The sequence below is a fragment of the Bos taurus genome, chromosome 11 (genome assembly GCF_002263795.3).
Source record: "Bos taurus isolate L1 Dominette 01449 registration number 42190680 breed Hereford chromosome 11, ARS-UCD2.0, whole genome shotgun sequence".
Taxonomy (NCBI): Eukaryota; Metazoa; Chordata; class Mammalia; order Artiodactyla; family Bovidae; genus Bos; species Bos taurus.
The window spans coordinates 68,770,866-68,798,710 of NC_037338.1; the positions used below are offsets into that span (position 1 = coordinate 68,770,866).

At 46.6% G+C, this 27,845-nt stretch overlaps 1 protein-coding gene across 1 annotated transcript in view; it reads left to right on the plus strand.

The window, feature by feature from the left end:
• Positions 1-1,823: 1,823 nt before the first annotated feature.
• The window catches only part of GALNT14 (polypeptide N-acetylgalactosaminyltransferase 14), a 215,288-nt gene continuing 189,266 nt past the window's right edge, over positions 1,824-27,845 (plus strand). The window contains exon 1 of the mRNA NM_001192732.1: positions 1,824-1,952. Coding sequence (NP_001179661.1) covers positions 1,824-1,952 — 129 coding nt within the window. The remainder of the gene's footprint in view (positions 1,953-27,845) is intronic.

The window sequence follows — 27,845 nt, forward strand, 5'->3', positions numbered from 1 at the left end:
TTGTTCCCACCCAAAACTTCTTATCTACAGCCTAGCCAAAAACACGATGGAGCTAGGAGGAAAGACTGTCCTGTGACTGAAAGACAATGTACCAAATACAGGAGCAGATGCCTCCATTTTTGACTCCACTTTTTTGCTGGCTTTGTCTTCCTGAAGAGTGAATTCTGGAGCCCTACTTCACACCTGCCCTGCCTCCTATGCTGGGCCCTGTGGGGAGAGGCAAAGAGGATGATGGCTAGAGTAGGAGGTGCATCACTTTCACCTCACCAACAACTTGATGAGATAAGCATTCTTCCAAGTCAGGCTCACACATCAGATGGCACTGTTCCCCAGGGAGAGCAAGGTGTCGTTCTCCCCCCCTTTCAGGGATCAGATGATCAAGTAACACCAGCACCTTGCACTTAGCTTTCACAACTATTCATTCACTTGTAAATCGTGCCCATTTCACAGATGAGGAATCTAAGCCTCCTGAGGTCTCCATGATTCACACAGCTATTGCGGCTGACTGGGGCCAGGAACCCCTCATCCAGTGTTATCAGTGTCATTCCAGCCTAGCTGAGGCCCATGTAGGAATCCGGTTCAGACTGTGCTCTGCCTCTGGACCCAAGTAGTTTTAATCTTCAAGAGGAAGAAGGATGCACTTCCAAAAGGCATTTGGGGAAAAGGGCTTTTGAAAGATAGCCCTCTGCACCCACTACCCCCCTCCCTCCAAGTCACTTTGCAATGTTGACTTTGCAGTGTCAACCACATGGTTGACCCAACTTTGGACCCCACCCCCACCCCCTTTCTGCAAACACAGAGCCCTGATGCTCAGGGAGAGAAAACTCTTAAGGGAGGTAATTGCACCTTAATTTTTAAAAGGATTTCTTTAAAGTTAAATTTAGACCAACTCAGCGTTCCATTAAGCAGAAAAAGTTGCCAGGCACCTGCAGGCAGGCAGAGAAACACCCTGGGGAGTTGGCTGAACTCGGCCTTGGCCCTGAATGGCCAGGAGAGTGACCCTCGGGTGAGGCAGCAGGCCTGCCAGCGTCCTAAGGTCCCAGCGCCAGCTCCCCTAGGGTGGGTGCACACAGAGCGGGACCAGGCTGCGAGCGCCACGTGCAGACCCCCGTGGCGAGCGGGAAAGTCCTCCCAGGCACCGCTCCTCCAGGCACCGGCTGGCCTTTGGGTCCCGGCGTGCAGCTGGGGGCGGCGGGTCTCGCGGACGCACCGTTCCAGCCCCGCCCCGCCCCATCCCAGGATGGCCCCCGAGCTGCGCGCGGGGCTCGGCGCGGGCGGCCCCAGAACAGCACGCGGCGGAGTCTCGGTGGGCGGGCGGCGATAGCGCCCGCTCTTAGAGCCCAGCTCGCTCCCGCCCGGATTCCCTTTCGGAGTCGGTCTGTCTGTCGGTCCTCCCTTCCTCCCTCCCCCATCTCTCCCTCCCTCCACTCCCCGCTGGAGCTCCTCGCGGGGTGCCGGGCACAGCCTCGGATTCTTCCCTCCCCGCAGCTCGAGTCAGTTTCCCTCGCGGCGGCGGCGGCGGCAGCGCGGGGAGCATCTCGGCGGCCACCGCGCTTCTCCGGCTGGAGCGGTCGTCCAGCTTGGCGGCCCCTCCGCCCTCGCCTGCCGCGCCTCGGGGCACCGCGTGGTCCCCGCTTCTGCTCGCTGCTCTCCCGAGCGGGCGGGGCGCCTGGCAGGCTCCCGCCGGTCCTCTCCCGCTCCGGATCCCGGGGCTAGCGCTCGCGGGAGCAGGGCACTCTCCAGGACACCTGCCCCGCCGACCCTGACCGCCAGGGGGTGCCCCCGGGGCGCAGTGACGCCCAGAGGAGAAGGCAAGCGGGACCATGCGGCGCCTGAGTCGCCGCCTGGTGCTGCCAATCTTCGGGGTGCTCTGGATCACCGTGCTGCTGTTCTTCTGGGTAACCAAGAAGAAGTTGGAGGTGCCGACCGGACCCGAAGTGCAGACCCCCAAGGTACGGGGTTTGGCTGCGCGCCAGGCGCGGGGCAGTGGTTGGCAGGAGGGCGCGCAGCTCGCGCGCGGGGTTTGCGGGCTCCCGGGAAGCCAGGGCGGGGGTCTGGGCGCTGCGAGCAGGTAACCCGGCGCCGGATGCGGCTACAGTGTGATATTTCTGGATTTTACAAAAGCTCAGGGGGCATCCCCGGCCCCGCGCTGTGTGGAAGTGGGTGTGGGTGGCGGGCGCGAGCTGGCTTGCGGAGCGGGGCTCTTAACTTGGGTACAGCTCGCCTGGGTCCCGGGGCGGCGAGGGCGCAGCGGTCGAGCCGCCCGGGGGTTGGTGGTCCGTGGACTCTGCGAGATAGTAGCTGGTGGGGGTCGAGTGGCAGGGCCGGCCGGCGCTTGGCGCCCGAGAGAAGTCTGGCGGCCGCGCTGACCTCCTTCCTTCCCGCAGCTGCCAGGCCGGAGCAGGGGAGGCCGGAGGCCCGGGGGTGCTCCGCGCGCGCGTGTGCGGCGCGGGCGAGCGCCCTGCAGCGTCCCGGGCGGCTGGCGCCCGGGCCCACCCAGCCTGTCGCAACCCTTGCTTTATAATTGTCTTCGATCTCTTCATCTGCATTGGAAGTTGAAATGAATGTGCCCTGAACATCACTAAAGAGCCTGTAAAAACAGACGCCTTGGTATTGGTGGGGAGTTGGGAAAATGAGAGTCTAAGTGGCTTTTCCAACTCCTGCCCAGGCGGTTCATCTGAGCGGAGCCACTGGGCTCTCCCTGCAGGCTCAGTCTTACCTTTACTCAGAGCCCCCATTCCTCGGTCTCTTCTTCCACAGACCTGGCCGTGGGACACAGAAGGGGGCCTCAGGGGGGTTTCCTGACCAGCCAGGCAACATTTATGAAGGGGTCCAGAGAGGTCATCCAGTAACTGTGAAAGACCCCTTGGAGAAGCTTATGGTCCCAAGCAGGAGACTGAAAATAATGGGGAGAGAGGGGAGTAAGTACAGCGCAAAGGACCGACTAGGTGCCAGGTACATGTGGGTGCTTCATAAATAGTTGTAGGAGTTGGGTGGGATTCTCCTTATTCCATATATTAGGAAACTGATTCAGTCTTGCCTTATGCTACTGATTTGAACTCAGACCTCTGATATTCAGGATCTTTCCACTGTATCAAGTTGCCTCTGAGATTGCCTTTTAACTGTCTTTGGGCACTTACATTCTGAAATCTTGCCAGTGCTTGATTGAATTCCCCAAGCATTTATTGATGATCTGCTGTGTGCCAGGCAGTGTGCTAGCTGCTGTGGGTACAGAGATGCAGAACCTATTCTCTGCAGGCAGGGGATTTGCTCAGGAATGGACCAGGACCATACAGTGTGCCCTAGGTGTCGTGGGGTCCTGGGGACTTAATGGAGGAGGAGGAGGAGGGCACAGGGAACTGAGTAGAGAAGGAAGAACAGTAGGTTTGGCACTAGGTAGGGAGGGTGTTCCAGGTAGAGGTTAATCGCACCAAACAGGCTGAGAGGAATGACACAGCATGCTGGGTGAGTTTGGCACAATTCGAGCGTCAAAGCATGTGGCTGATGGCGGGGATGAGCTTGGGGGTAATGTGTAAGAGTCCTGTGGGTAGGACCTTGAGGGTTCCAGGGGGCCTTGAGGCTGCATTAAGCAGGGGAGTGACAAGGTCAGATGGATGCCTTCCAACAGCCTTCATCACACTGGATCGATTTTCTCATTCACTTCGGACCCGCCCATAGATCTGGGGAGCTTTTCCTCTTTTTCCTGGGTGGTTCTGCTTCTTGTGATGCAGTTAATGATGCCTGCGGGGACATGAACTCTCTCTGTTTTGTGTTGAACTTCATTACCTTAAGCTTGCTTATTCTAGTTTACTCCAGGGAGCTGGGACCAGAGATCTGTTTCTCCCTTCGTGCACTTTGTTGTTCTTCCTTACCTGCTTCTTCTCATCCCGCCGTGCGTTGAGCACACATTTACCCAGTGCAGCCACAGGCCAGGCTCTGTGCTGGGTTTCGGCATTGCTATGAGGAGCACACTCTGCCTCTGCCGTCTAGGGGTGGCTCTCACGACTTCCTGGTTGAGGCAGAATTGCAAACAAATGAGTAGTGGGATGGGGTGGGGGTAGTGGTCTCATGTCAGATATAGTGCTGTGCAGCCACGGAACAGGGGTCTCCTAGTTTTGACTACTTGCTCATTGTCTTAACATCTTCTTTCTCCCCCATTTTCTGTCTCCTTTATAACCATGAATTCTTTAGACTTGAACAATCTTGATACTTATTATTGTTGGTCACCCTTTCTTGTTAGTCTATTTCTTCTTTCTTTCACCTGTATTATGACTTTGTGTGTCTACTTACATATGTGTGTATATTCATGGGTGTATTTTGTGTCTGGTGGATGAGCACCCCTCTGCATCTTGGTGCATATGTATCTGAGGCGAGGGATGGAGAGACAGAGAGAGGTCCCTCTCAGTGCCACAACAGTCGTTCCCATCACTGATCTATCGGGAAATTTGCATGCTGGGTCCCAGGGAGTGCAGTAGGATTCCAAACCTGACTCCATGTCAGAACCACCTAAGAGAGCTCGTTTAACATACATGTTTTTATATTTACTGCAGAGATTATGATTCTGTGGGTTTTGGCAGAAGGTCCTAGAATCAGTATTTTTTTTTTTTTTTTAACAAGGGCCCCATGTGAATCTGAAGTAGCCTATTGACAGATGGTTTTGGAAGCTAGATGAAGAATATCAAGTCTATGGGGTTTTTTGTGGTTCAGTGGGCCCCGTGTAAATATGGCCGAATAATTTCATTCTTCTTGAGTTCCTGGTGGTCCAAGCTTGTGTGAGCATGTGCATTCATGTGAAATAACAATAGCTAGCATTTGCATTGGATCTCACAAATTCACAAACTCCATTTCACATGTATTAGCTCATTTAAGCTTCACAATGACCACAGACAATAAGGCAGATCATACTTTAATGCACATGAGCTTGAGTAATGAGGTTAAACAATTGGCTCAAGATAGCAGGGCTATTATTAAGTGGCAGCATCAGCACAAGAGTGGAATTGGATCATCCTGGCAACCACCCACAGCCTGTGCTCCTTCCTTTCGGATGCCTGGGTCTTTGCTGGGGGATGATGGGGTGAGGTAAGGTATACTTTCCAAGCACTTCATAACTCATTCCTAGGTGCTGGTCTTTGTAGAGCTCCAGGGAGGTTGGTGTAGTCTGTGGGGAAACCATCTCAGAGGGAGGCCTGCCCTACCCATGGAGGAGGCCATCTGGGGCCGTGGAAGCACTTCTGGCTGGACAGAGTGAACCCTGCTGGGACAGGTCCAGTGGGAGGCTACAGCGTCACTGGGTGGTTGCAACACCCTTGGTCTAGGAATCATTTGCCAGGGCAGAGATTGTTTCCTCAACAGTAAGAATTATCCAGGGACATTTGTCTATTGTAGGGTGAAAAATTTGGTTGTTGGGTGAGTTCAGTATCCCAGATTTCTCTAGATGATGCTTCTGCCCAGTCCTGGGGAGAGAGCTCTTGCCTTGGATGTGTCTGAAGCCATGGGGACTCTGCCTAGGGCTCTTCCCAGTGTGGTAGAAGGGTCAGTTTGTTTTCCAAAGCAAGAGCAGTGGGCTCCCTTCCCTCTGAAATATTTAGAGAAGTTGAAATGGTGGAGGGATTGGACAGGAGAGGGCTGCAGCCAGGACTCCTTGGCTGGGGACTTCCCAGCTTGTCCATTCCATGCAGCCAGTTGCCTTTGCTGGGAACCAGGCCCTGACTCTCTTCCTCAATGTAGGAAATATCCTCACTCACCTGGCAGTGGGATCTCCAAAGTGGGCCTGATAATAAAATAAAACCTATGCCCCGTCACAATCCAAGTGATATGGAGAAGCCAGGCTGCACTCTTGGTTTAAGAAAATTAATTGGGTTTTTTTCTTAGTTTCAAGAAGGGCTGGTTCTATTAATAGCTCAAACAAAGATTTCTTTAAGTTTGACTTTTCAATGTTGATTTGATTTTTATGGGGAGTCCCACCCCCAAATTCAGCAAAGCTCTAATTCCTAATTGAAAATCATGTAACAAGCTTGATGCTTTCATTTAAACAGGATTTTAGCAATAAGTACTGTACCACTAAAAAAAAAAAAAAAGAAAAATGTTTCCATTTCTTCTCTATCATTTGTTTGCCATTTGGAGAATTATTCAATGACTGACAGAGTTTTTTTTGTTTTTGTTTTTTTTAAACAGCATATTTTTCTCTTATTTTCAAGAAACTAAAATTTAGGCCAGGGGCTTGCTGCTGCTGCTGCTAAGTCGCTTCAGTCGTGTTTTACTCTGTGCGACCCCATAGACGGCAGCCCACCAGGCTCCTCCGTCCCTGGGATTTTCCAGGCAAGAATGGAGTGGGGTGCCATTGCCTTCTCCGAGGCCAGGGGCTTAGGGCTTAGTAAAAGAAGAATGTGAGGCCTGAGGGTAATTTTGGAGGAAGGTATTGGAAATGTAAAGGCTTTGAGTAAAGTGCCTCGGGCCCATGTAAATGTATTTGTGCTGTGCTAGAAATGTGGCAAACAGCTGTCAGAAAGGAGCTTGTTTTCTGTAATATTTGCATACTGCACACGCCTTATGTGTATAGCACTGTCATTGTATTCCTCATTTATTAGATAATTTCTTCCACACACACACACAAATTCATCAGTTTTAGAGAGAGGCCCTAATAATCCGCTGAAGCTCCGTGGGCATATTTTAGATTCTGTTCAGGGAATTTCAACTCTGGCACGACCAGAAACAGCCCGTTTTCAGATGAACCTTCATCCTTCGTGAACATTCGTGCCTGTGTGTGCTGGTGCCCACGCTGGGCACTGTGCTGATTTCACATCTAAGCAATTCCTGGAGAAGGTGGCGGGGATGATGCTGCCTTCGTGGCCCAGATGTGGCTACCATGAGAAGCTGGGAAATATGAGACTAGCAGTTTAGAACTCCAGGTATTCAAGAAATGGCATGCCTTGCTTTCTAGATATTAACAAGCTTAAAGCAAAACAGAACAAAACAAACCACCGCCCCCCCGCCCACCTCCCCAAAAAGAAACCAAACCCTGAGCTCCCCTGTACTCCTCTCTTGCCTTGATCAGCCCCATCATGCTGGTGGCAATTTCTCTTCCCCGGGTCAGTTTTGGCCTGCCTGGGGTTGTACCCTTGTCCCAGCTGGTATTCTCCCCAGGCCGTATCCCAGGGACCCACAGATCTATTTTAAGGGAATCTCTTTGAGTCAATCTGGGGACCTGTCTCTCCCTCTCTGTCCCTAAACCCTTGTTCTCCTAAGTTGCCTGGTGCTCTTGGAAACAAAGACCAGGAATCCCCATCTCAAGATTTCCCAGAGGCCCAGAATGATACTTGCTGCAATCAGAGAAGACACAGGGACAAAACCAGAAAGGAAAGAGAAATTAATGTCCCTGTCACAAGCTTCCCCAGCCTGTCTAGAGACTACCCTTTTCCAAGGTTGCTCATCTGTTTGTATCATTTAAAAGTGCTAATCTCCACTCATAAGAGGTCATTTATTAGCTCAACAGGGACAGAATGAGGTTGCCCTTGGCTGATGCCTAAGGTCCAGGATCTTTACGAGGCCAGGTTCATGCCATCTCATCTGCTTCCTCTGCCTCCATCCTTTCCCACACCTCTCCCATCCCAAATTTCCAAAATAGTCTTATGCATTATCAGGCACCCAGGAACAAATTTTGAAGTTGAAGAAATGTGTTTCTGTGCCTCTGTTTAGTTTCTAACGTTTACAGTTATGTCATTCTTCCAGAGCATTTCGAAGTCCCTGATGTATTTTTCGGAAAAGGAATCTGAATTAGAAAGTAGGGACAAACCCCCGGCTCCCCTCTCTGGGGGTGTCTGTGAACCCTGCTATGACTTTTGCACATTCCACTTGAGATCAGTGTTATAGACCCGCCATCTGTTTGGGGAAGTGAGTCTCTACAGCTGACTGCTGCCTCTTCCCGCTTGCCCGCAGTGATCCGGAGCTGGGTAGTTGTCCTTCCTCCTTGTCTGGACCTCAGAGACTCAAACTGTGCACCAGGGTCGAAAAATGGGGACCCCAGCCCTCTCGTGGCAGCTCCCATCATGTCATAACCAAGTGTGGGTTTGCCCTCTGTTTTTTCTAATACACCTGGGAGCCCAGGTGTCTCTTTCTGCCATCGGTGGTGCCAGGGATCACTCAGATAGTCTTTTCTGGGCTCAGTCTCCTCATCTGTGAAATGGGAGCAGCACACTACAACCCTATCTATCCATCTCCCACTTGCCTTGCCAGCAGTCTGAGTCATTTTGCGTTACCTGTGAATAACTCTTGAAGTGAAACCTCATGGCTTTAAATAATTATACCACGGATACTCTGAGTCTATTACTTATCTTTTAATTATTTTATCAGAAACGCTAGATTAACCAAACACTAAATCAGTTTCTGAGTCCTGAGATGTTGAGCTGATTAAGAAAGAACCCCTTTGGGACAGTGAAAACCACATGCATGCACACACACGTGTACACTGGCACCCTGGGGAATTCTGCAGAAGCTCCTGAAATTTGCTGGCTCTGGCATTTTGGTATTTGAGGATAAATGGCCTGAGATGACCTTCTAGGGCAGCAGCCTTTGCATTCGGTAGCAGCTGCCGCCATCAGAGGACCTAATGGACACTAGGAAGCTGATGGCGAGAGGAAGGGAGATAACGTCTACAGTGAGAGGAATGTATATGCCTCCCAGGGAGTCCTCTTTCCTCCTGCTTTCCTTTCCATCACTTACTCTCCTCCCTTTATCACATTCTTCCTCCTTCTCTTACTCACATTTTCTGGGAAGCAAGAGGGCCCTGGAGCAGAGAGGCACAGGGCACTTGGTCAGGAGTCCCGGAAAGAAGTCTGGAGGCCTGGGAGCCTAGTACCTCCCTTCAGGCTCCGACCAAGGTCAGGAGCGGCTTGCCTAGCTGCTGGTCTGGACGCAAAGGCAGTTCTTTCCGAAGGAGGGATGTGTCTGCTCAGACGCCCTTTATCAGCACAAGTCCTTTTGGCTGGAATTAAGGGGCCAGTGGACCACTGCCTCCAGACAATGCCGATTTCAAGTATAGAGTCCCTTCTGCCTACCATTTCCCACAGACGAGATTAGGCACTTAAAAAAATAATTAAATTCTCCTCATATCACTTGTCTTCTTAACTGTGAGCACTACAGAGATCTTTCAAGGAAATGCAGGGGCGAGCAGCATAGGCACTTGTTCCTGCCACTGGATCTGAGTGCCCAGCCAAAGAGAGCCACCACCCAGCTGCCTCTTTCTAATGATCACGTTGTTTAAACCCAATTTGCATCTCATTCACGGCCAGGAGAGCATGAGGAACGTCTCCAGGGTGGGTAGGACCGCCCCATCGTGACACGCTCTTTCCCAAGAGGCAATCAGTCCCTTTCCTCAGTCCTCACTAAGGTTTGGAAATTAGGATTTTTTTCCTCTAATGGCCTAGGCTGAGGATTTATGTAGCTCCTGTTGTTCCTCTGAGAGCACTCTAATCGTTAATTCCCCACCCCCCGCCCCCCCAGCCACAGAGAGACTGAGCCGATCAATATTTATGCTCCCATCACTTGCAGCTGCAGTGTGTAGGCACAGTGGAGGCCAAACTCCTTGATGGTCATTGAGAAATTAGCTGGCATTCGTGTTTCAGGCTCATTGTTTTCTAGGATCTCCGGGAGATCAGACCACGTGGTCCATGGATTAACTAAGCCACCCAGATAATTGGCTGTTAATAGACGGGCAGTTGATAGCTGCCAGCTGAGTGCTGAATTGACAGGTCCTGATTGTGGTGGGCTGGTGGTCTTCACCTGCAGAGGGACTGCTCTGAATGATAAAGGTGAATCAGAAACTGGAGGATAAGAGAGACCTTCCTCCCTCCTCCTCTTCATGTGATGTTACAGAGTTTACAGAGCATTTTTATTCACAAATGCCTCCTTTGATTCTTCCTGCAACTGCATGTGGTGGGTGTTATTGTTACCCTCGTTCTCTGAAGTAGGATGAAAACTGAGGTTACAATAGGGAGGAGACAGGCAAGCTCGCCCAACCGTTACGTGGCCTTGAACTCACTCTTCTGACTGTAAAGCCTGTGCTGTTTCTATCATGGCTCTGCTCAATGTCCGGCTAGCTTCCTTTTCCAGGGGAAGTGGCAGTTCTTTTATATGTGTATGTGCTTTTTGTATATTTTCATCTGGACAAAAAGCTCGTGCTCTTGCTGAGAAATGATCTCTCTACCTCTGATAAACACCAGCATTGCTTTTCTGCACGTAAAGGGGAAGGGTGGGTCAGGTTAAGGGAACTGTACAACCTGTCTCTGAAGGGCCACCAGGACTTTGTGTTTTCTCCCAGGACAGGCCAGTTTAACTCAGTCTCAGACCCAGCAGAAACATGCTACGGGTGATTTGGGGAAGATCCTGGGCTGGACTGGCAGACTCGTGGTCCTGGGAGAAGTGGAGAGAGGCTTTCGTGCCCCTTCAGTCCTGTTGTCGGTACTGGCTCTGTCTTTCTATTAGTGAACCCCCCCAAGCCCCCACCCAGGATTGGCAAGGTTTGACAGCAGGAAATGAAGCTCTGCTGTCATTCAAGAGGCTGCTCAATGCAGAAGTCAATGGGATCCTGCAATTAAGACGGAAACTGTTGATCTGTATCCGTTTCGTGATGAATGTGGTTCTTAAACAATCAGAAGCAATTCCCCTCTAAGAGGAAAAATGTCATTTGAAAGAACCTAAGACGTACATCTTATTTGAAATGGAGGCAGGTAAATGGGGGAGTGACTCCAGGGAAGTGACTTTGGAAGGTACCCAGCATCACCTGAGAGAGCCTCATGGCTCAAAGATAGAGGGCGCCCTGCCTGCGTTGTGCTCTTCAGCCTTGAAGGGCCAGGGTTCAGCCATTTGGTGGCTGCTTTGGGGGTTGGGTGTGAGTAAGGGAGTTGCTGCCCATGTATATGCTTAAAGTTATGACAGCATAAAATCAGGAGGTTGCTGATATCTTCCTGGTATTTTTGTCTGCAGTTCTGGTGAGCTCCTAGAGAGCTCATGGTAATGCTTTTGTGATGTGGCCTGAATGTCACAGTCTGTATTGCGGGATCCTGGGCAGAAGCATTTTTCCACTCCTGTGCATTTCTACAGAGCGTGGCAACATTAATGGGGACAATATTTTTAAAGGATATGCTTGGAGTAAGAACGGAAGGAAACGTAAACCTAGTGAACTCTGATATTTTCCCTCTCTGCTCAAAAGTCCTGATGGTTTTCTAATCATTTGTTTAATTCTGGATCAGATAAACTCTCTGTAATTCTCCCTGCCTCTCTTAACACTGAGATTATGGCTTTTGCTTCAGGTTTTAGCTTTTCTGCTAAAACTGAGTGTGATTTTGGGGGCAGTGTCTTCTAAAGCTGAACATATGTATAATATATTAATATTCCTATGACCCTGCAATGTCACTCCTAGCCATAAACCCCAAAGAAATGCATTCGTATTTCAACGAACGCCTTGCATTCCAATTAAAGTCAGCACTTTTTTCTGTAAAGGGTCAGATACAGTAAGTCCCCCATATACAAACAAGTTCCATTCTGAGAGCACATTCGTAAGTCCAGTTTGATCGCTAAGTCCAACAACGTTGGCCTAGGTACCCAACTAACATAATCAGCTATATAGTCTTGTACTATAATAGGTTTATAATAGTTCTCACACAAATAATACATAAAAAACAAAAAAATAAAACATTTTTAATTTGGAAAAGGAAATGACAAACCACTCCACTATTCTTGCCTGGAGAATCCCACAGACAGAGGAGCCTGGCAGGGGTCCTCTGGGGTCACAGGAGTCGGACACAACTTAGCGACCAAAGAGACAGAGAATCTTACAGTCCAGTACTTTGAAAAGCACAGTATACAACAACTGGCATACAGGGGCTGGCATCGAGTGAACAGGCAAGAAGATTTACTAGCTGGAGGAGGGAGAGGAGGTGGGAGAAGGTAGAGCTGAAGGACTGTCAGCAATAGGAGACAGAGGGCAAGCTGCTGTTTCACTCATGCCTGACATTGATGGAATGCACGTTTGTATCTTTGAAAGTTTGCAATTTGAAGGTTCATATGTTGGGGATGTACTCAGAATCTTTTTTTTTTTTTTTTTTTAGATCGTATGGTTTCTGTTGTAACTATTCAACTCTGATATTGTAGAGTGAAAGACATTATGTAAATGAAATGAGTGTGGCTGTGTTCCAGTAAAACTTTATTTATGGACCCTGAAATTTGAGTTTCATGTAGTTTTTCCCATCTTATGAAATGGATATCTCTTGGTGTGATTGTCAAAGATTTACAAATGTAAAAGCCATTCTTAGTTTGCAGGGTGTCCTAAGACAGGTGGCAGGCCAGATTTGGCCTTCAGGCTGTGGAAAGAAAGTAAAAGTGCTCAGTTGCGTCCGACTCTTTGCGACCCCATGGACTGTACAGTCCATGGAATTCTCCAGGCCAGGATACTGGAGTGGGTAGCCTTTCCCTTCTCCAGGGGATCTTCCCAACTCAGGGATTTAACCCAGGTCTCCTGCATTGCAGGAGGATTCTTAACAGCTGAGCCACCAGGGAAGCCCAAGAATACTGGAGTGGGTAGCCTCTCCCTTCCCCAGTGGATCTTCCCGACTGATGAATTGGCTGTGGAATTCTACTTAAAGTACAAGAACAGGCCAAACTAATCTGCGGTGTTTGGAGTCAGCTTCATGGTGACCCTTGGTTGGCCTCAGTGACCAGAAGGGAAACTGTGAGGCGGGGGAGCAGGGAGGGCGCGTTTGGGGAATTGTTACCCTGTTAGTTTCTTGATCTGGGTGCTTGTAACTTGCACAAAGTATGTTCGCTTTGTGGAAATTCACTGAATGCTTACTCTTTTCTGTTTGCATATGCCACCTCAATAAGGCCTTCGAAAAGAAAAGAATGAACTGAGTGGGTGGCTTCTGACTGCGGGTGTTAGCAACTCCTTTGAGGTCAGGGTACAGAAGTTTTCATTCTTGTAGCCACTGGCTTCTGTTTCTGAACGGAGAACTGTCTTGATAGATCTTCCTAATTTCCCAATTCCTACTCTCTTTTACATACAGGGAGATGTTTCACAGCTAGTGTGGTACAGGTACCAGCCACCCAAAATACTATACCTGGAAGAGTTAACCTTTTAGTTGCTGAATCATAGGAAGATGGATAAGGGAGGGGAATTCTAAAGGAGACCCAGGCAGTGGGAACTGACAGTAGGAATTCGGCTGTTGGAGCTGCTCCATAGTGAATCTGGGCTGAAATCTACCTTTTTATTGTTAAGATGTGGAGGCTTAGATACATTTGTTGTTGGTTAGTTGCTCAGTCCTGTCCGACTCTTTGCGACCCCATGGACAGCCTAGCAGCCCACTAGGCTTCTCTGTCCATGTGATTTCCCAGGCAAGAATACTGGAGTGGTCAGGATGTTCCTGACCCAGGGATCGAACCCGTGTCTCCTGCATTGGGAGGTGGACTCTATACCGTCGAACCACCAGGGAAGTCCTACTTACAGTGAATGGAATTATATGGCATAAGCTACTGGCTTGTCGGAGAAAGCAATGGCACCCCACTCCAGTACTCTTGCCTGGAAAATCCCATGGACGGAGGAGCCTGGTAGGCTATAATCCATGGGGTCGCTAAGAGTCGGACACGACTGAGTGACTTCACTTTCACTTTTCACTTTCATGCATTGGAGAAGGAAATGGCGACCCACTCCAGTGTTCTTGCCTGGAGAATCCCAGGGACAGGGGAGCCTAGAGGGCTGCTGTCTCTGGGGTCGCACAGAGTCGGACACGACTGAAGCAACTTAGCAGCAGCAGCAACTGGCTTGTAGAAAACCAGTTTTCCCTACCACCCCCCATCCAGCAAAAGAGCAGAGAACTAAGAACTCGAGCTCCTGTGAGTGCCAGGTGCTTCCTTTGTCAGACATCTGTCCTAACAGCCCTATGCAGTAGGCATCGGTAGCTTTGTTCTTCAGGTGAGCAACATCAAGGCTTAGGGAAGTTAAGTGACTTTCCCAAGGTCATGCCACTTACCAGTGGAGGAAGTGGATTCCAACCCAGATCTGTCTGGCTCCAGAACCCACCTCTTCCCACTTCACCATGCTCACCCCGGCTTCTTTCTCTCCCCTCACAGTCACACCGAATGTGGTCTCCTAAAAGAGATGCTGAATATATTTTCCCCTTAGCAACCTGCCGTTATAGCTGGCCTTTGTTCTGCTTCCTAGAATTACACACATCTTGTTGAGACCAGAAGCTGTTGAATGAGATAGTTTATATCAGAAGCTATCTCTTCCAGGACAAGTCATTTTAAAACAATAGGCAAGGAGAAACTTTACAACACTTTCAAAGAGAAATATACTGTGCTTTCAGCTTTGTTTGCTGTCCCTTGTGAACATGTCCAACCTATAGAGGACTGGAGATGTTTCTGGTCCCAGGGTTAAACTTTAAAAAAGGATGTCTTCAAGCTGTCACATTCTTGAGAGTGTGAAGGAGCTTTCGGTATGCCTCCAGACTGATTAAAGAGGGGATGGCATGGACTTAATCAACAGACACTGAAAATGCAAAGGCTGTCGTGAATGGAAAACAACCCCTCCCCCACAGCACCCCTCGGAGAGGAATAGTCCTGTATTCAGCATAATAGCACCAATTATTTGGTTGTTTGTACTGAGGAGTTGAAAGCTATCATGTGCCGGGAAAATACTCAGCATGGAGCAGTAATTATGGATCAGCTGATAATAAAGGATGCTCTGGATTGACTACTAATTAGATTATTAGCACCAAAAACAAATACCTGCTATTAACCATGAATAAGCCACATTTATGATATTTCCTACTTTTAAATATATATTCCTTTTTATAATGTGCAATTTCCTTTCTTCCCTTTCTGTGCCAAGACTTCCCATTTTCCCCAGTCATATTAAGCATAGTTGTCTGTTCAGCTGTAACCAAGTGGTTTTCTTGTTTCCTTCCAGTCTCTCAAAAGGGGCTGAGAATGCTGACGAATTGAGTGTCACATGTCAGACCCTATGTGAGATGTGCTAGGTGTTTTCAGGGGAGAAGTCAGGGTTATTCCAGAGCGGGATCCAGGTCTTTCCCAAGGAGCACAACATCTTTATAAGGGGTAAGGGGATGTATGGGCTTCCCTAGTGGCTCAGATGGTAAAGAATCCGCCTGCAATGTGGGAGACCTGGGCTGAGAAGATCCTGGAGAAAGGAATGACTACGCACTCCAGGATTCTTGCCTAAAGAATTCCATGGACAGAGAGCCTGGTGGGCTACAGTCCACGGGGTCACAAAGAGTCAGACACAACTGAGTGACTTTCACTTTCACACTTTCTTTTCACAAGGGATTGTACATTTTTCCCTGTCAAATACTGCTGGAGTTAATTGCCAAAGAAATGACCCAGTTGCTTTTTTTGTGGCACTTTGAGATTTGGTCCTTGTCTTCCCGATCTGAGGAGATGGGATGGGCATTTGGGTGCTTTGAGTGTCTGCTCTCACCCTCCCTGGCAAGTAAGCCATCTTCCTACAAGTTGGTTGACAATGCATTCCCAGTAGAATGAGATTCTAGCTATCTTCTGCCCAGGGCAGATGTGTGTTCTGTGGGTAGGACCATGTGGGAAGAGCCCTCAGGAGCCCCCTGGGATGTCTGCAGGGAGCAGCTGGCTATGGTAGGAGTCAGAGGGCAGCTCTGGCCACACCCTCAATAAGTGGTGAAAGTGACTGTCAGGAGTCCTGCAGGAAGTGCTAGTGATGGAACTTGTTTGTGACCACCATTATAAGCTAGAAGGGAGAAGCTTCCTTAGGGAGAGGGGTGAACAGCTACCTATCAGGAGAAATGCAAGTTGCTCTATCTGTGTTAAGTATTCGTTCTTTCCAAGGCCTACCACAAGACAGGCAGGCAAGATTTAGCTAATACTTGCCAGTACAGTCATACTTGGTGTTTAAGACTGGCACCTTTCTGATTAAATAGTGTCTGAGCCATATAGATTGTTCAGATGTTCTCTTTTGAATATTATCTCTGGATGATGTATTGATTACTCTTATCTTACCACTGAAGAACTTGAGGTTTTATAGCATCCAGTGGGAACTTGCCTAAGTCTACAGAGCTCAAAAGTGTTGGAGCCAAGACAGGTCTGGTTGATGCTGGGGTGCCAGTGAGGGAGTCAGCAAGTGAGAAAGACAGTGCTCTCTTTGAAGGAGTATCTCCCTTTGAGCACCCATTCAGCGTGGGGAGAGAGGCTTGTCAAACACGGGGAGACAGAGTGGGCCAGTTCCCCTGCACTAGGCCACGGGGTCAGGCTCATCTGTTCATCCAGCAAACCTATATGGGCATTGCTGGGTGTGAAGTGCTGTGCAGGGCGTGGGAGATGACTGAGCCTGATTCTGCCTGCCTTGCCCTGGATGAATTCTTAGAGAACAGTAGAGTGTGGCCCTGTGGCCCCTAGCTGGTGCCTGGCTATTTCTGTCTCTAGAGCCCTGACTCCTTCTTGGACTTTAAGGTGTGTTGCTTTATTCCTGGAAAGATAGAACTGTGGCCCTGGGATGGCTGTTTAATGGTGAAAGGGGCTGCAAGATGGCTGGAAGTCTTTTCTGTCCTTTGAGTTAAAATGGGATGTAAGGCCAAGGGAAATGGAGAGAATCTTTACATGGGTTCGTCAGATAGAAGTTTGAGACAATTGCTTTTGAATTTACTAGCAGTTGTTCTGCAAGGTTGAATTTCTTCCCCTGATCATGTCAGTCTGCTGTTAGCTCAGAAAACTGTGGTTGAAGTTTAATCTCCTCCTTAAAGCTCTTTCACTAAAACAGGAACCTGTTATTCCGCAGGGCCTCTTATTAGAAGTAGAAGGATTTAGGGCGGCCTTTTAAAGTCAGTTCAGTGAGTTTTGAAGAAGTCCATTTGCCAGGACCCACTTGTCCCCAAAGTGTCTGGTCTTTGAAAAGCACAGCACTAGTGGAAGGATAATGGGAAAGGAAAACCAGTCTCGGGATAGAAAAATAGGCTAACTGAGCAACCCACTTTAATTTAGTCAAGGATGCTTATTGTGGCTTTTATACTGTTTTGGACACTGTAGACCGGGGTTGGCCCATGGGCCAAATTCAGACCCCACCTCCTCCTCTGCTTAGTCTGTGGGCTAAGAATGTTTTTTAAAAAATATTTTTAGTGGTTGGGAGAAAAAAAAAAAACTAGAAAGAAAAATATTTTGTGACACATGAACATTATCTGAAATTCAAATTTCAGTGTCCATAAATATAGTCTTATGGGAACCATCACCCGCAATTATGAGTTGTCCGTGGCTGTTCTCACCCTCCTGTGGGTGGCGGAGATGATAGCTGAGATGGAGACTAGGTGGCCCATGAAGCTGAAAATTTTACTGTCTTTTAGGAAAAGTTTGCTAACCCCTGCCTTAGACCTTCGGAGAAGGCAAAGGCAACCCACTTCAGTACTCTTGCCTCGAGAATCCCATGGATGGAGGAGCCTAGTAGGCTATAATCCATGGGGTCGCTAAGAGTCGGACATGACTGAGCGACTTCACTTTCACTTTTCACTTTCATGCATTGGAGAAGGAAATGGCCACCCACTCCAGTGTTCTTGCCTGGAGAGTGCCTGTTTGGGCTGCCGTCTATGGGGTTGCACAGAGTCAGACACGACTGATGCGACTTAGCGGCAGCAGCAGCGGCAGTGGCCTTAGACCTTTGCTTCTCAAAGTGTGTTTTGGTGGTAGTTTGTTAGAAATGCAGTTTCTGTGGCCACTCCACAGCTACTGATTGAAAATCTGCATCTTGACAAGATACTCAGGTGGTCGGTGCCACATTTCCCTGTTTATTGAATTCAGCCTGATTCTGAGCTCCCATTCCCCTGGGTTGAGGTGGGGATTCCACATCTGTCACAGGTTCACAAGGGTCGAGAAGGCTTCCTCATTGCCTGGTGACATGGGAAGAGCCTGGACCCTTTTAGCATCATGGTCATGTCTGTAACATCATCATTTTAATGCTCTCGGGCTGGTGGGTTCCTTGTGATGCTGGGAGCCTGGAGCCCAGGGCCCAGCCTCCCTAGGGGCACCACACAGCCATTCCTCTTGGACCCTGCTGTCCTGGGGGTACCCACCACTTTCAGGACTGGCTACCTTTGTTATCTTGCCAAGCTGGAGGAATTCCCTTTTTCCATCACCTTCTGGGCTACTCATTCTTTCAACATACCTAAGCTTTTATATACCGTTTCCCTGGGAGGGAGGGAGTGTCCTGTCCGGGTTATATGCTGAGGTTGGGGGCTGGTACAGGGCTGGGGTGAGAGTGAGTGGGTGGAATGCAGTGAGGATGAATACAAATGAGGATCCTGGTGCTTTAGTCTACCACTGTGGTGTGTTAGGGTATGGCTGGGGGACATGGCCAGCACAATGCAGTGGCAAATCTAGGATATCTTTCTGCAGAACAGGAAGAAATTCTGAAGGAATTTAGAGAAAGGGCGATTGTGTGGGTGGCAGGAGTGGAGAAGTTCTTCCTAAGTTAGTGGGACTCAGCAAGAGTGGCCAGAGGTCCATGCAAACCAGGAGCAGCCCAGATGGCGAAAGAGTCTGAAAATAAAGCCATTTGCTTATTTTTGTTCTTAGATGTGAATGTGTATGAAAGTAAATGGATCTCTTCAATTGGGAATGTTATAGTCTACTCACTGGGACTTTGTTCAAGAAATGTTTTATAATTTAAGAATTTTTAACTGCTTGGAGTACATTAATTGCTCTTAAAGGGGCAATTCCGTGAAACTTGGACATGACATTCCCTTTCTCTTACTCCCTGGCCTAAATGAGAGCTGCTGTGTTCTGTATTTCTCATCAAGGCTGATTCTGGTTTTTCTTGACCACCTATTTTCATCTTTAGTTTATGTAGCTGCTCTTAGAGAAACGCCTCATAGAGAAGTCATCTTTTCCATCTTAAATGAAGTCTTGGCAGGGCCATGGCCAAAAGTTACCTATAATAGTGAAGTCTTCTGAGTTCAGAAGACCTGAGTCTGTGTGTATTCATTGATGGATCAAGGAGTGAAGACATCCTGGCTGGTGTTACCAGGAGGATGGATTAAGATCAAGGCAAGGGAGATTTCATTCTTCTTATATATACCAGGTAACCCAAAGGCTGATGCCTTCCCTGGTGGCATTTGCTGAAATGTATGGCTAATCCACTGTATACTGTATCTCTCTCCAAATTATCTTCTTGGGAAACTAGACTAGGGGAGGACCTAACACAGTGGACATGTGATGTGCCAAATTAAAAAAAAAAAGGATTCAAAGTTTTGTCCATAGTAGAATCCTATTTTGTTAAAAGCAAGATCAGTTCAGTCCAGTCACTCAGTTGTGTCTGACTCTTTGCGACCCCATGGACTGCAGCATGCCAGGCTTCCCTGTCCATCACCAACCCCCAGAGCAGCACACTAGGCCTCCCTGTCCATCACCAACTCCCAGAGTTCACCCAAACCCATGTCCATCCAGTCGGTAATGCCACCCAGCCATCTCATCTTCTGTCGTCCCCTTCTCCTCCTGCCCTCAATCTTTCCCAACATCAGGGTCTTTTCAAATGAGTCAGCTCTTTGCATCAGGTGGCCAAAGTATTGGAGTTTCAGCTTCAACATCAGTCCTTCCAATGAACACCCAGGACTGATCTCCTTTAGGATGGACTGGTTGGATCTCCTTGCAGTCCAAGGGACTCTCAAGAATCTTCTCCAACACCACAGTTCAAAAGCATCAATTCTTCTGCGTTCAGCTTTCTTTATAGTCCAACTCTGACATCCATACATGACTACTGGAAAAACCATAGCCTTGACTAGACAGACCTTTGTTGGCAAAGTAATGTCTCTGCTTTTTAATATGCTATCTAGGTTGGTCATAACTTTCCTTCCAAGGAGTAAGCGTCTTTTAATTTCATGGCTGCAGTCACCATCTGCAGTGATTTTGGAGCCCAGAAATATAAAGTCAGCCACTGTTTCCACTGTTTCCCCATCTATCTGCCATGAAGTGATGGGACCAGATGCCATGATCTTCGTTTTCTGAATGTTGAACCTTAAGCCAACCTTTTCACTCTCCTCTTTCACTTTCATCAAGAGGCTCTTTAGTTCTTCTCCACTTTCTGCCATAAGGGTGGTGTCATCTGCATATCTGAGGTTATTGATATTTCTCCTGGCAACCTTGATTCCAGCTTGTGCTTCCTCCAGCCCAGCGTTTCTCATGATGTACTCTGCATATAAGTTAAATAAACAGGGTGACAATATACAGCCTTGACGTACTCCTTTTCCTATTTGAAACCAGTTTGTTGTTCCATGTCCAGTTCTAACTGTTGCTTCCTGACCTGCATACAGGTTTCCCAAGAGGCAGGTCAGGTGGTCTGATATTCCCATCTCTTTCAGAATTTTCCACAGTTTATTGTGATCCACACAGTCAAAGGCTTTGGCATGTCAATAAAGCAGAAATAGATGTTTTTCTGGAACTCTCTTGCATCCAGGTTGTTAGTTTGCTTATTTTAGAGTGGAGGGGAGAGATGAGTGGAGGGCATTAGGGAGAAGATAAACATAAATCAATCAGTCAATTAATAGACAGCAATGAGAAATACGTGGGCTTCCCTGGTGGCCTAGATGGTAAAGAATTCACCTGCAACACAGGAGACCTGGGTTCAATCCCTGGGTTGATTGAAGATCCCCTGGAGAAGGAAATGGCAGGAAATGCCATAGATGGCAGCCCACCAGGCTCCCCCGTCCCTGGGATTCTCCAGGCAAGAACACTGGAGTGGGTTGCTATTTCCTTCTCCAATGCATGAAAGTTACAGATAGCTTTTTATCAGTCATATGTAGTGCAGATTTGTTTCTAGTTAATTGTTAAACTTTGGACTTTGTTTATAGTATATATTACCATATAATTTTTGCCTGTTTTTAGATAGTTAAATATGTCTTTAAAAGTAGTTAATGAGTGTTCTGTCTTGTTTTTTTATTAGAAAATCTTCCTAACTACTAAGTTGTATATAGAACATCCTAAATTTCCTCTTCTATATGAATTTCAAAAAAACCTTTTGAATCTTAAGTGCATCTGGATTTTAATTTCTAGTTTGCAGTAGGGATTTAACTCCATTTTCTTCCAAATGGATAGTTATTTGTGTCAGTATCATTAATTAAATGTCATCGTTTTCTCCACTAAACATTGAGTTTTAACTCTAGGAACTCTGCTCTATTGATCTTTTTATCTTACTATACTAATATCATACTTTTTACTAGAATTTTCTTAGTAAACCTAGAGGTTATGTGTTAATTAGTTCCATTAGATTTTCTAGGCATAAAATCATATAATTATCAAAATGAATTAAATTTATCTCTTCTTTTTGAATATTGATCTTGATTATTTCATTATTTTGTTTTGTCACATTCATGAGGACATTCAAAATGAAATACCCAGGCATATAAGACTCTTGATTTTGATGCACATGGCTATAGTATTTTATTATTTACTACTTCACATTTATGAAATATTCTTTATCATACTGTAGTAGTTTCCTTTCATTTCCTGCATTACTTCAGGTTTTTATTAGAAATATTTTTGGATTTTTAATTACATTTTTATTGAATCATATACTTTTTCTGTGTTATTGATGCAGTGAATTATTTTGATTTCTTTATTTTTGAACCATCCTTGCTTTCCTGGAATAAACCTTTCATAGTTATAGTTTATTTTTATTTATGCTGCTGGATTTTATTTGTTGGCGTTTATTTGGAAGTTTAACAGCTATGTTCATGAATTAGATTGATTTATAGTTTTTTTGGTACTCTATCAGGTTTTAAATTTAAGAGTATACTGCTTCCATAAAGCTGATTAGACAGATTTGTGTCTTTTTAAATGTTAAATAGTTAACATAATAGTTTAAATAACTTTGACATATCTGACATACATAAAACTCAGCTCTGAAGCTGTTAACTTCTTAAGTGGTAGCCCTTGATTCCTTTGAATACCTATTTTCATTTTTTAATCCAATCTGAAAATGTTAGTATCTTAATAGGAATATTCAACATATCATAATTAGTGAAATAATTGATATATTGAATATTTACTTCTTATTTTTCTTTCTTCTTTTTATTATTGTCACTATGTTAGCCAGTTGTTATTTCAATTTCTGTTTCCTTTTTGAATCTGGACATCTTACTTTACCATCAACACTGACTGTTACCTTCTTTTTCAGGATGTTCAAATAAGTACTTCTATCAAAACAAGATACAGACGAGTTTTCCCCACAAAAATGTTTCACTCATTTATTATCAATCTAATACATCAGGTCTTTTAAGAGTACTTGTACTTCTTTACTCTGTCTTACACTTAAATAGGGGGGACCTTTACAAGATTTTTACTCACCCTCTCCCCACTGCCACTAATTTCTAGATTTTGCTAAGATAATTTAACATTTCTAGAACTAAATGTCAGTTTTCTCTTTACAGAGTGTCTCTTTTTCAAGTATTCTTGTCATTTTTGTTACTTTATATTATCTGTTTAGAGTTAACTGTGCAAATTACACAGTTCATCACTCACCACTGTTTTCTCTTCATCTCATTCATCTTGAGATTTTTGTTTGAATTCATTCATTTTTTGACCTGAGTATCTTCCTGAGATGGGGTATGTCGGTTATATTTTCTACGAATGCTTGCATATCCACATATATCCTACCAGTCAGACAGGTGGAGTAACCTCTGGCTTAGCTGTCTGGCCGTCTGTGGATGGCTTCCCACTGTCTTCTAGGTTCCCAGTTTGCAGATGGCAGGTAATTAATAGTTAATTACATTTCCTTTATAAGTCACTTGTTCTTTCTGTCTGGCAGCCTGTGAGATTTCCTTCTTACCTTCAGAACTTAACATACTTTGGGTTAAGTCCTTTCCCGAGACTCCTGCAAGAAGCTCAATTCCATTTGCAGACATCAAGGGAAACCCTCTTCTTTCGTTTGTTTAATTCTTGTCTCTTACTTGTTCCTTTTTCTCCTTCTGGGATGACTCTTATTCACAAATTAGGTCTTCAGAGTAGATCTGCTATCCAAATTTTTCTTTTCCCTAATTATTATTTCTTTGTATGTTTGCTCTTATTTATTTTTTATTTTTTCTATTTGATCTTCTGAGCCACCAGTTCTGGTCAGTACTGTAACCATTCCTTACTCATTCATCTGATGAGATTTTTACTTTGAAAATCATGATTTTTTGTTCTAAAAAGTCTTCTCTTTTTCATGCTGTTGGAACATTTGTTCAGTTCAGTCGCTCAGTCATGTCCGACTCTTTGCGACCCCATGAATCAGTAAGTGCTGTTATTTTTGTTTGTATTGTTCTTTGGCTTCAGTGGCTCAGTTGGTAAAGAATCTGACTGTGATGAGGGAGGCCTGAGTTTGATCCCTGGGTTGGGAAGATCCCCTGGAGAAGGGAAAGGCTACTCACTCCAGTATTCTTGCCTGGAGAACTCCATGGACAGAAGAGTCTGGCAGGCTACAGTCCATGGGGTCGCAAAGAGTTGGACACAACTGAGCAACTTTCACTTGCCTTCTCCAGCATCTCTGTTTCATCAGCAGACTTCCCCTTCTGTGTTCTGCTCATTCATCTCTCTGGCTTCTGGTCTCCTCTGTGGGCAACTCTTTTCCTTTGTCTGTTGGATGAGTCGCTGCCTTTAGGTGAGAGCAGCAGAGAGTGGTGATGGGATTACAGTCTGGCTCCTGTACTTTGGAGTGGTTCCACCTGGCAGGTAACCAGTTCTCTGAAATACCAGAAGGAACTCCTGAACTGCTCTGGCTCCAGGCTAGAGGGGACTTAGCAGGATTATTCAGCTTCTAGCCCTTCCTCTGGACCACAGAGCAGGAGGTCCTCTCTGAACACTCACACCAACTGAGCTGCCTTGCTCCTGGGGTCCATCCCACTCTGGGCTACGCTGCCCACAGGATTTTGGGAGCTCCAAGCTCACTCTGGCCTCTCTTCTGCTGCTCTCCAGGCTCTCTTTCAACCCTGCATCACTTTTTCCATCCAGCTCTGCAGGACCTGAGGTCTCTCTCATCGTAGACTCCAGACCACACCTGCGTGCTGGCCTCAGCGACTGCCAGGCTCACGACAGCAGCCTGCAGTTATTCAGATTGGCATTGAGAGAGACAACTCCAACTGTCAGCAGGGGCATGTTCAAGACCATTGTCTAAAATTGCTCCATCAACTCCTGAATTTTCAGCAGTGAGTTTTCAGAAATTTTTCAGCACACTGTTTTGAAATTTAGATCTCTTTGTGAAGCAGTTGAGTTCTAGGAGGAAGATGAGAAGACAGAGTCTTTGCCTCGACTTTTGTATCTTGCCATCTTCAAGGAGGGGCTTCCCCGGTGGCTCAGTGGTAAAGAATTTGCTTGCCATTGCAAAAGACTCAGGTTCGATCCCTGGGTTGGAAAGATCCCCTCAAGGAGGAAATGGCAACCCTACTCCAGTATTCTTGCCTGGAAAATTCCATAGACAGAGGTGCCTACAGTCCATAGGGTCACAGAGAGTTGGACATGACTGAACACCGCCCCCCACACATCCACACCTTCAAGGAGAGGGGGTTTTACTTTAGTTCTGAAAGAATTTCTATGCATTGGAAAGTGTTACTGTGATTTTATAGTAGCTGCATAGATAATACCACTGGATTGGCCGAATTTATCTGGACCAAAATTACTTCCTTATGGGGTTGTTTAGTCTACCACAAAGTAAGAGTTCCAGAAGCATATGGGGTGGGATTCTCAAATCAGAGGAAGGAGGTCTTGGTGTAGCCTGAGGATCAAAGAGGAGTGATTGGGGCTGGCAGGAAGTAGAAGGTTTGAAGTAGAATCAGGGCCAGACTCAATGGTGTTGTAGATAATGAGAATGTTCCATAGAGTGGACAGGATGCCAAGTGGACCCTGGGTCACTAGAAAATTCTTCGGTCAAGATGTTATCAGATGTCCTTTTAGGTTGGGAGAACTGGAATATGACCTAGGTCATGAATGTTGGCCGTTTTCCCTTGAAGATCACGACCTGTCACAAAGCCTACCTTATGAAGAATTCAAGAGATCCTCGTGTTTTTCAGAATTTATTAAACATTGGTTCCATACAAAAAATTGTGCCTAGTGCCCTCCCACACATCTGGTTTACTCTTCACCCAGTGATCTATGTTAAGCAGTGTTTCCCCAGTTTACCTAAAGAGCAAATTTGAGAAGTGAAGTGACTAGTTCAAGGTCACAGGTCAATAAATGCCCGGCATGATTTATTTGCTGGGCAGGAGGCCCAACTCCCATGTGATAGTGTGGTTGAAAAGCATAGGTTTTTGCCCAGAATTTACTCAAACGGTGGTTGGAATAAGAAAGCAACCGCGGTACATTGGTTACCCTCTGCCCTGTGCTGGCCCTCTGTGAGGAATGTTTCAAGGACCTTCTGCTGAATGGGCAGGAGTGCGACCAGTGGTGGTCTCCCCAAGGACAGCCTTTTACAGAATTGGCTCGAAATAGTAGCTGAGGTCCTCTGTGGAACAAGGAGACATACAAAGAAGAAAAGATGAAGAAACACACAGAGCTGGAAAGAGAGAAGGTGCCCAGCTTCATTGGTAGAGGCAACAGCTGTGTGGGGGACTGTCCTGTTGCTAATGGCACTTCTGGTAGCCTAGTTTAAAAATAAAAAGCAAATAAGATAGAAAAAAGAAGCAAAACAGATGTAGTCAAAGGAAGAGAAAATAAAATTGAAACTCCCTCTTGCATAGAAAAATATGACAAAAGCTGGTAAGGACCTTTGAAAAAAGTCTTAAGCAAATATCAACTTACCTGCCTCAACTCACCTCATTTTAAAAAGAAACAGAGGCTCTCAAGGTACACTTCAGGAGTCTCCAGAGGGCTAGGTTTAAGGGTGAGCTTTGGGTAGTCTATGATAGTTTATTTTCGGTTTGATGGGTTTGATGTGGTTTGAAGTCCTGGATGAAAGCCACACAGGGGGTGGACAGGAAAGCTGTCCTAGTCAAACCAGCCTGGAAGCCAGCAGAGAGGGGCTTTCCTGTCATTGATTTAGTGAACAGATTAAATTCTACAAACGTTTAGATGAACATCTGCTGTGTGTCCAGGGAGGAACTCAGCCTTGTGGGAATAAAATTTAGCCCTGGTCCTTATCCCTGGAGACTTGTGAAGTCTTGCAGGGTGGCTGCCCTGGGAGGGCCGCATGTCCTTGGGGGTCGCTTCTGCAGAGTCCTAGGGTCTGCCTTTTGGGTAGCTCAGCAATAGCATTTCCACATCTGCAGCCTAGACGGTTCCCTGGGGCTTCAGAAAGGAAGCAGGGGGCCTGTGTGTGTTTTCTGCCTCACCCCGGCTTGTTCCTTTGAGACTTTGGAGCACCCATGGGTTTCAGTTCTCTTGCTCTGCTGGGAGAGGGGATGGTTTGTCTAGCCGCGTCTTACAAATGGCCTGCATACCCCAGGGAGGACTAAAGTCCTTGACTCCAAGTCATTCAGGGGTTTGGAGTTACAGTCCAAGTTTCCTTAACCCACATGAGTTGGGTTGAGTCACATCTTTGAAAATCTGACTTGGAGATCTTTTTCCCCTTATGAATCGAGTGCCTATGGGAAAGTTGATGTGAGTCAGTTTTCCCATTCAGAGAAAAAGACCAATCAGCTTGACATTAATCCCCCCAGATTTTCAAGCAGATGGTTTTCTGAGCACTTATGAAAAAAAATGTGATGGTTGCCAGTGCTAACATGGCTCTTCTCAGGACAAAGCATGTCTTCCTTCCTGTGGCCATTCTGCAGGGGGTCAGGGTGAAGACACAGCAAGGGAGGGCCAGCATCTAGCCCGTGTGCAGCCACTCCTTCCCAGCACTCAGCCCAGGGGAGACAGTGCTAACGGTCCCCTCTGCCAGCATACGGCCACAGTATTCATGGAAGCCAGTGCCAGGCTTGGTATCTCCTGTTCTGTTTTTGTTTTGCTCGTTAAAGACTGCCTTCTGGGTAAGAAGCAGGGTTCTTTCTTTCTTTGTGTGACTTTTTAAATCCTTGGCCTGTTTAATTTCCAAGATGCCCAGTGTGTGGAAGCTGTGTTCTTTGGGGTCAGTAAAGGTAGACAGCCTCTGACTTGATGAGCCAATGAATGGAGTATCTGAAAATGGGGGCCAGGAGGAGGTATTTGTGTACTTCTTTGTATTTATAGTGAATAAAGAGATTGAGGAAGTAAGAAGGGGAGAGAGAAGGATTGAGTCTGGCAATTCAGACACCTGGATTATTGTTTCAAAGACAGGCAGTGCAGAAATTAAACCATTTTTTTTTTAAAGAGATGGGGCTCAAAGACAAGGAAAGAATGGATTTGTTTTTAACGATTTCAAGTAGAATTGTGGCTGTTCCTGCAATTGTTGGAAATAAAATTGGTTAGAAAATGATGTCAGCAGAGAGTGGGGACTGTGAACCAGGAAAATAAATGAGCTCTGAAATCACCTTCTATTTTATAAATATTGTTTCTGGAGCTGAGAAAATTGAGACAGATTATTCCTTCTTCTCTCTCCCCAGCTATGGGTGGAAGAAACCCTGAGTATCCCATTTGGACCTTGTGAGGAGCGTCCCATCTTGTCCTGGCGCGCTAAGTAGCTTTGTCTGCATTTAGACACACTCCATTTCCCTCTCAAGGACCGCTATCAGCAGTAGCCAATTACAAACACACCTCATAACACATTATTGAGACACACTGCACACAAATAAGCTGGAGAGATGTTTAATGATTGTACCGCATCGCGTCCATTCCAATCTGTCCGCACTGCCAGAGGACGGAGGGGCCAGGCCGGGGCGCGAGCATCTCTGTGTACATGTTCTTATGTGTATTTCATTTTCACTGTGCCCTAATTGGACATAATT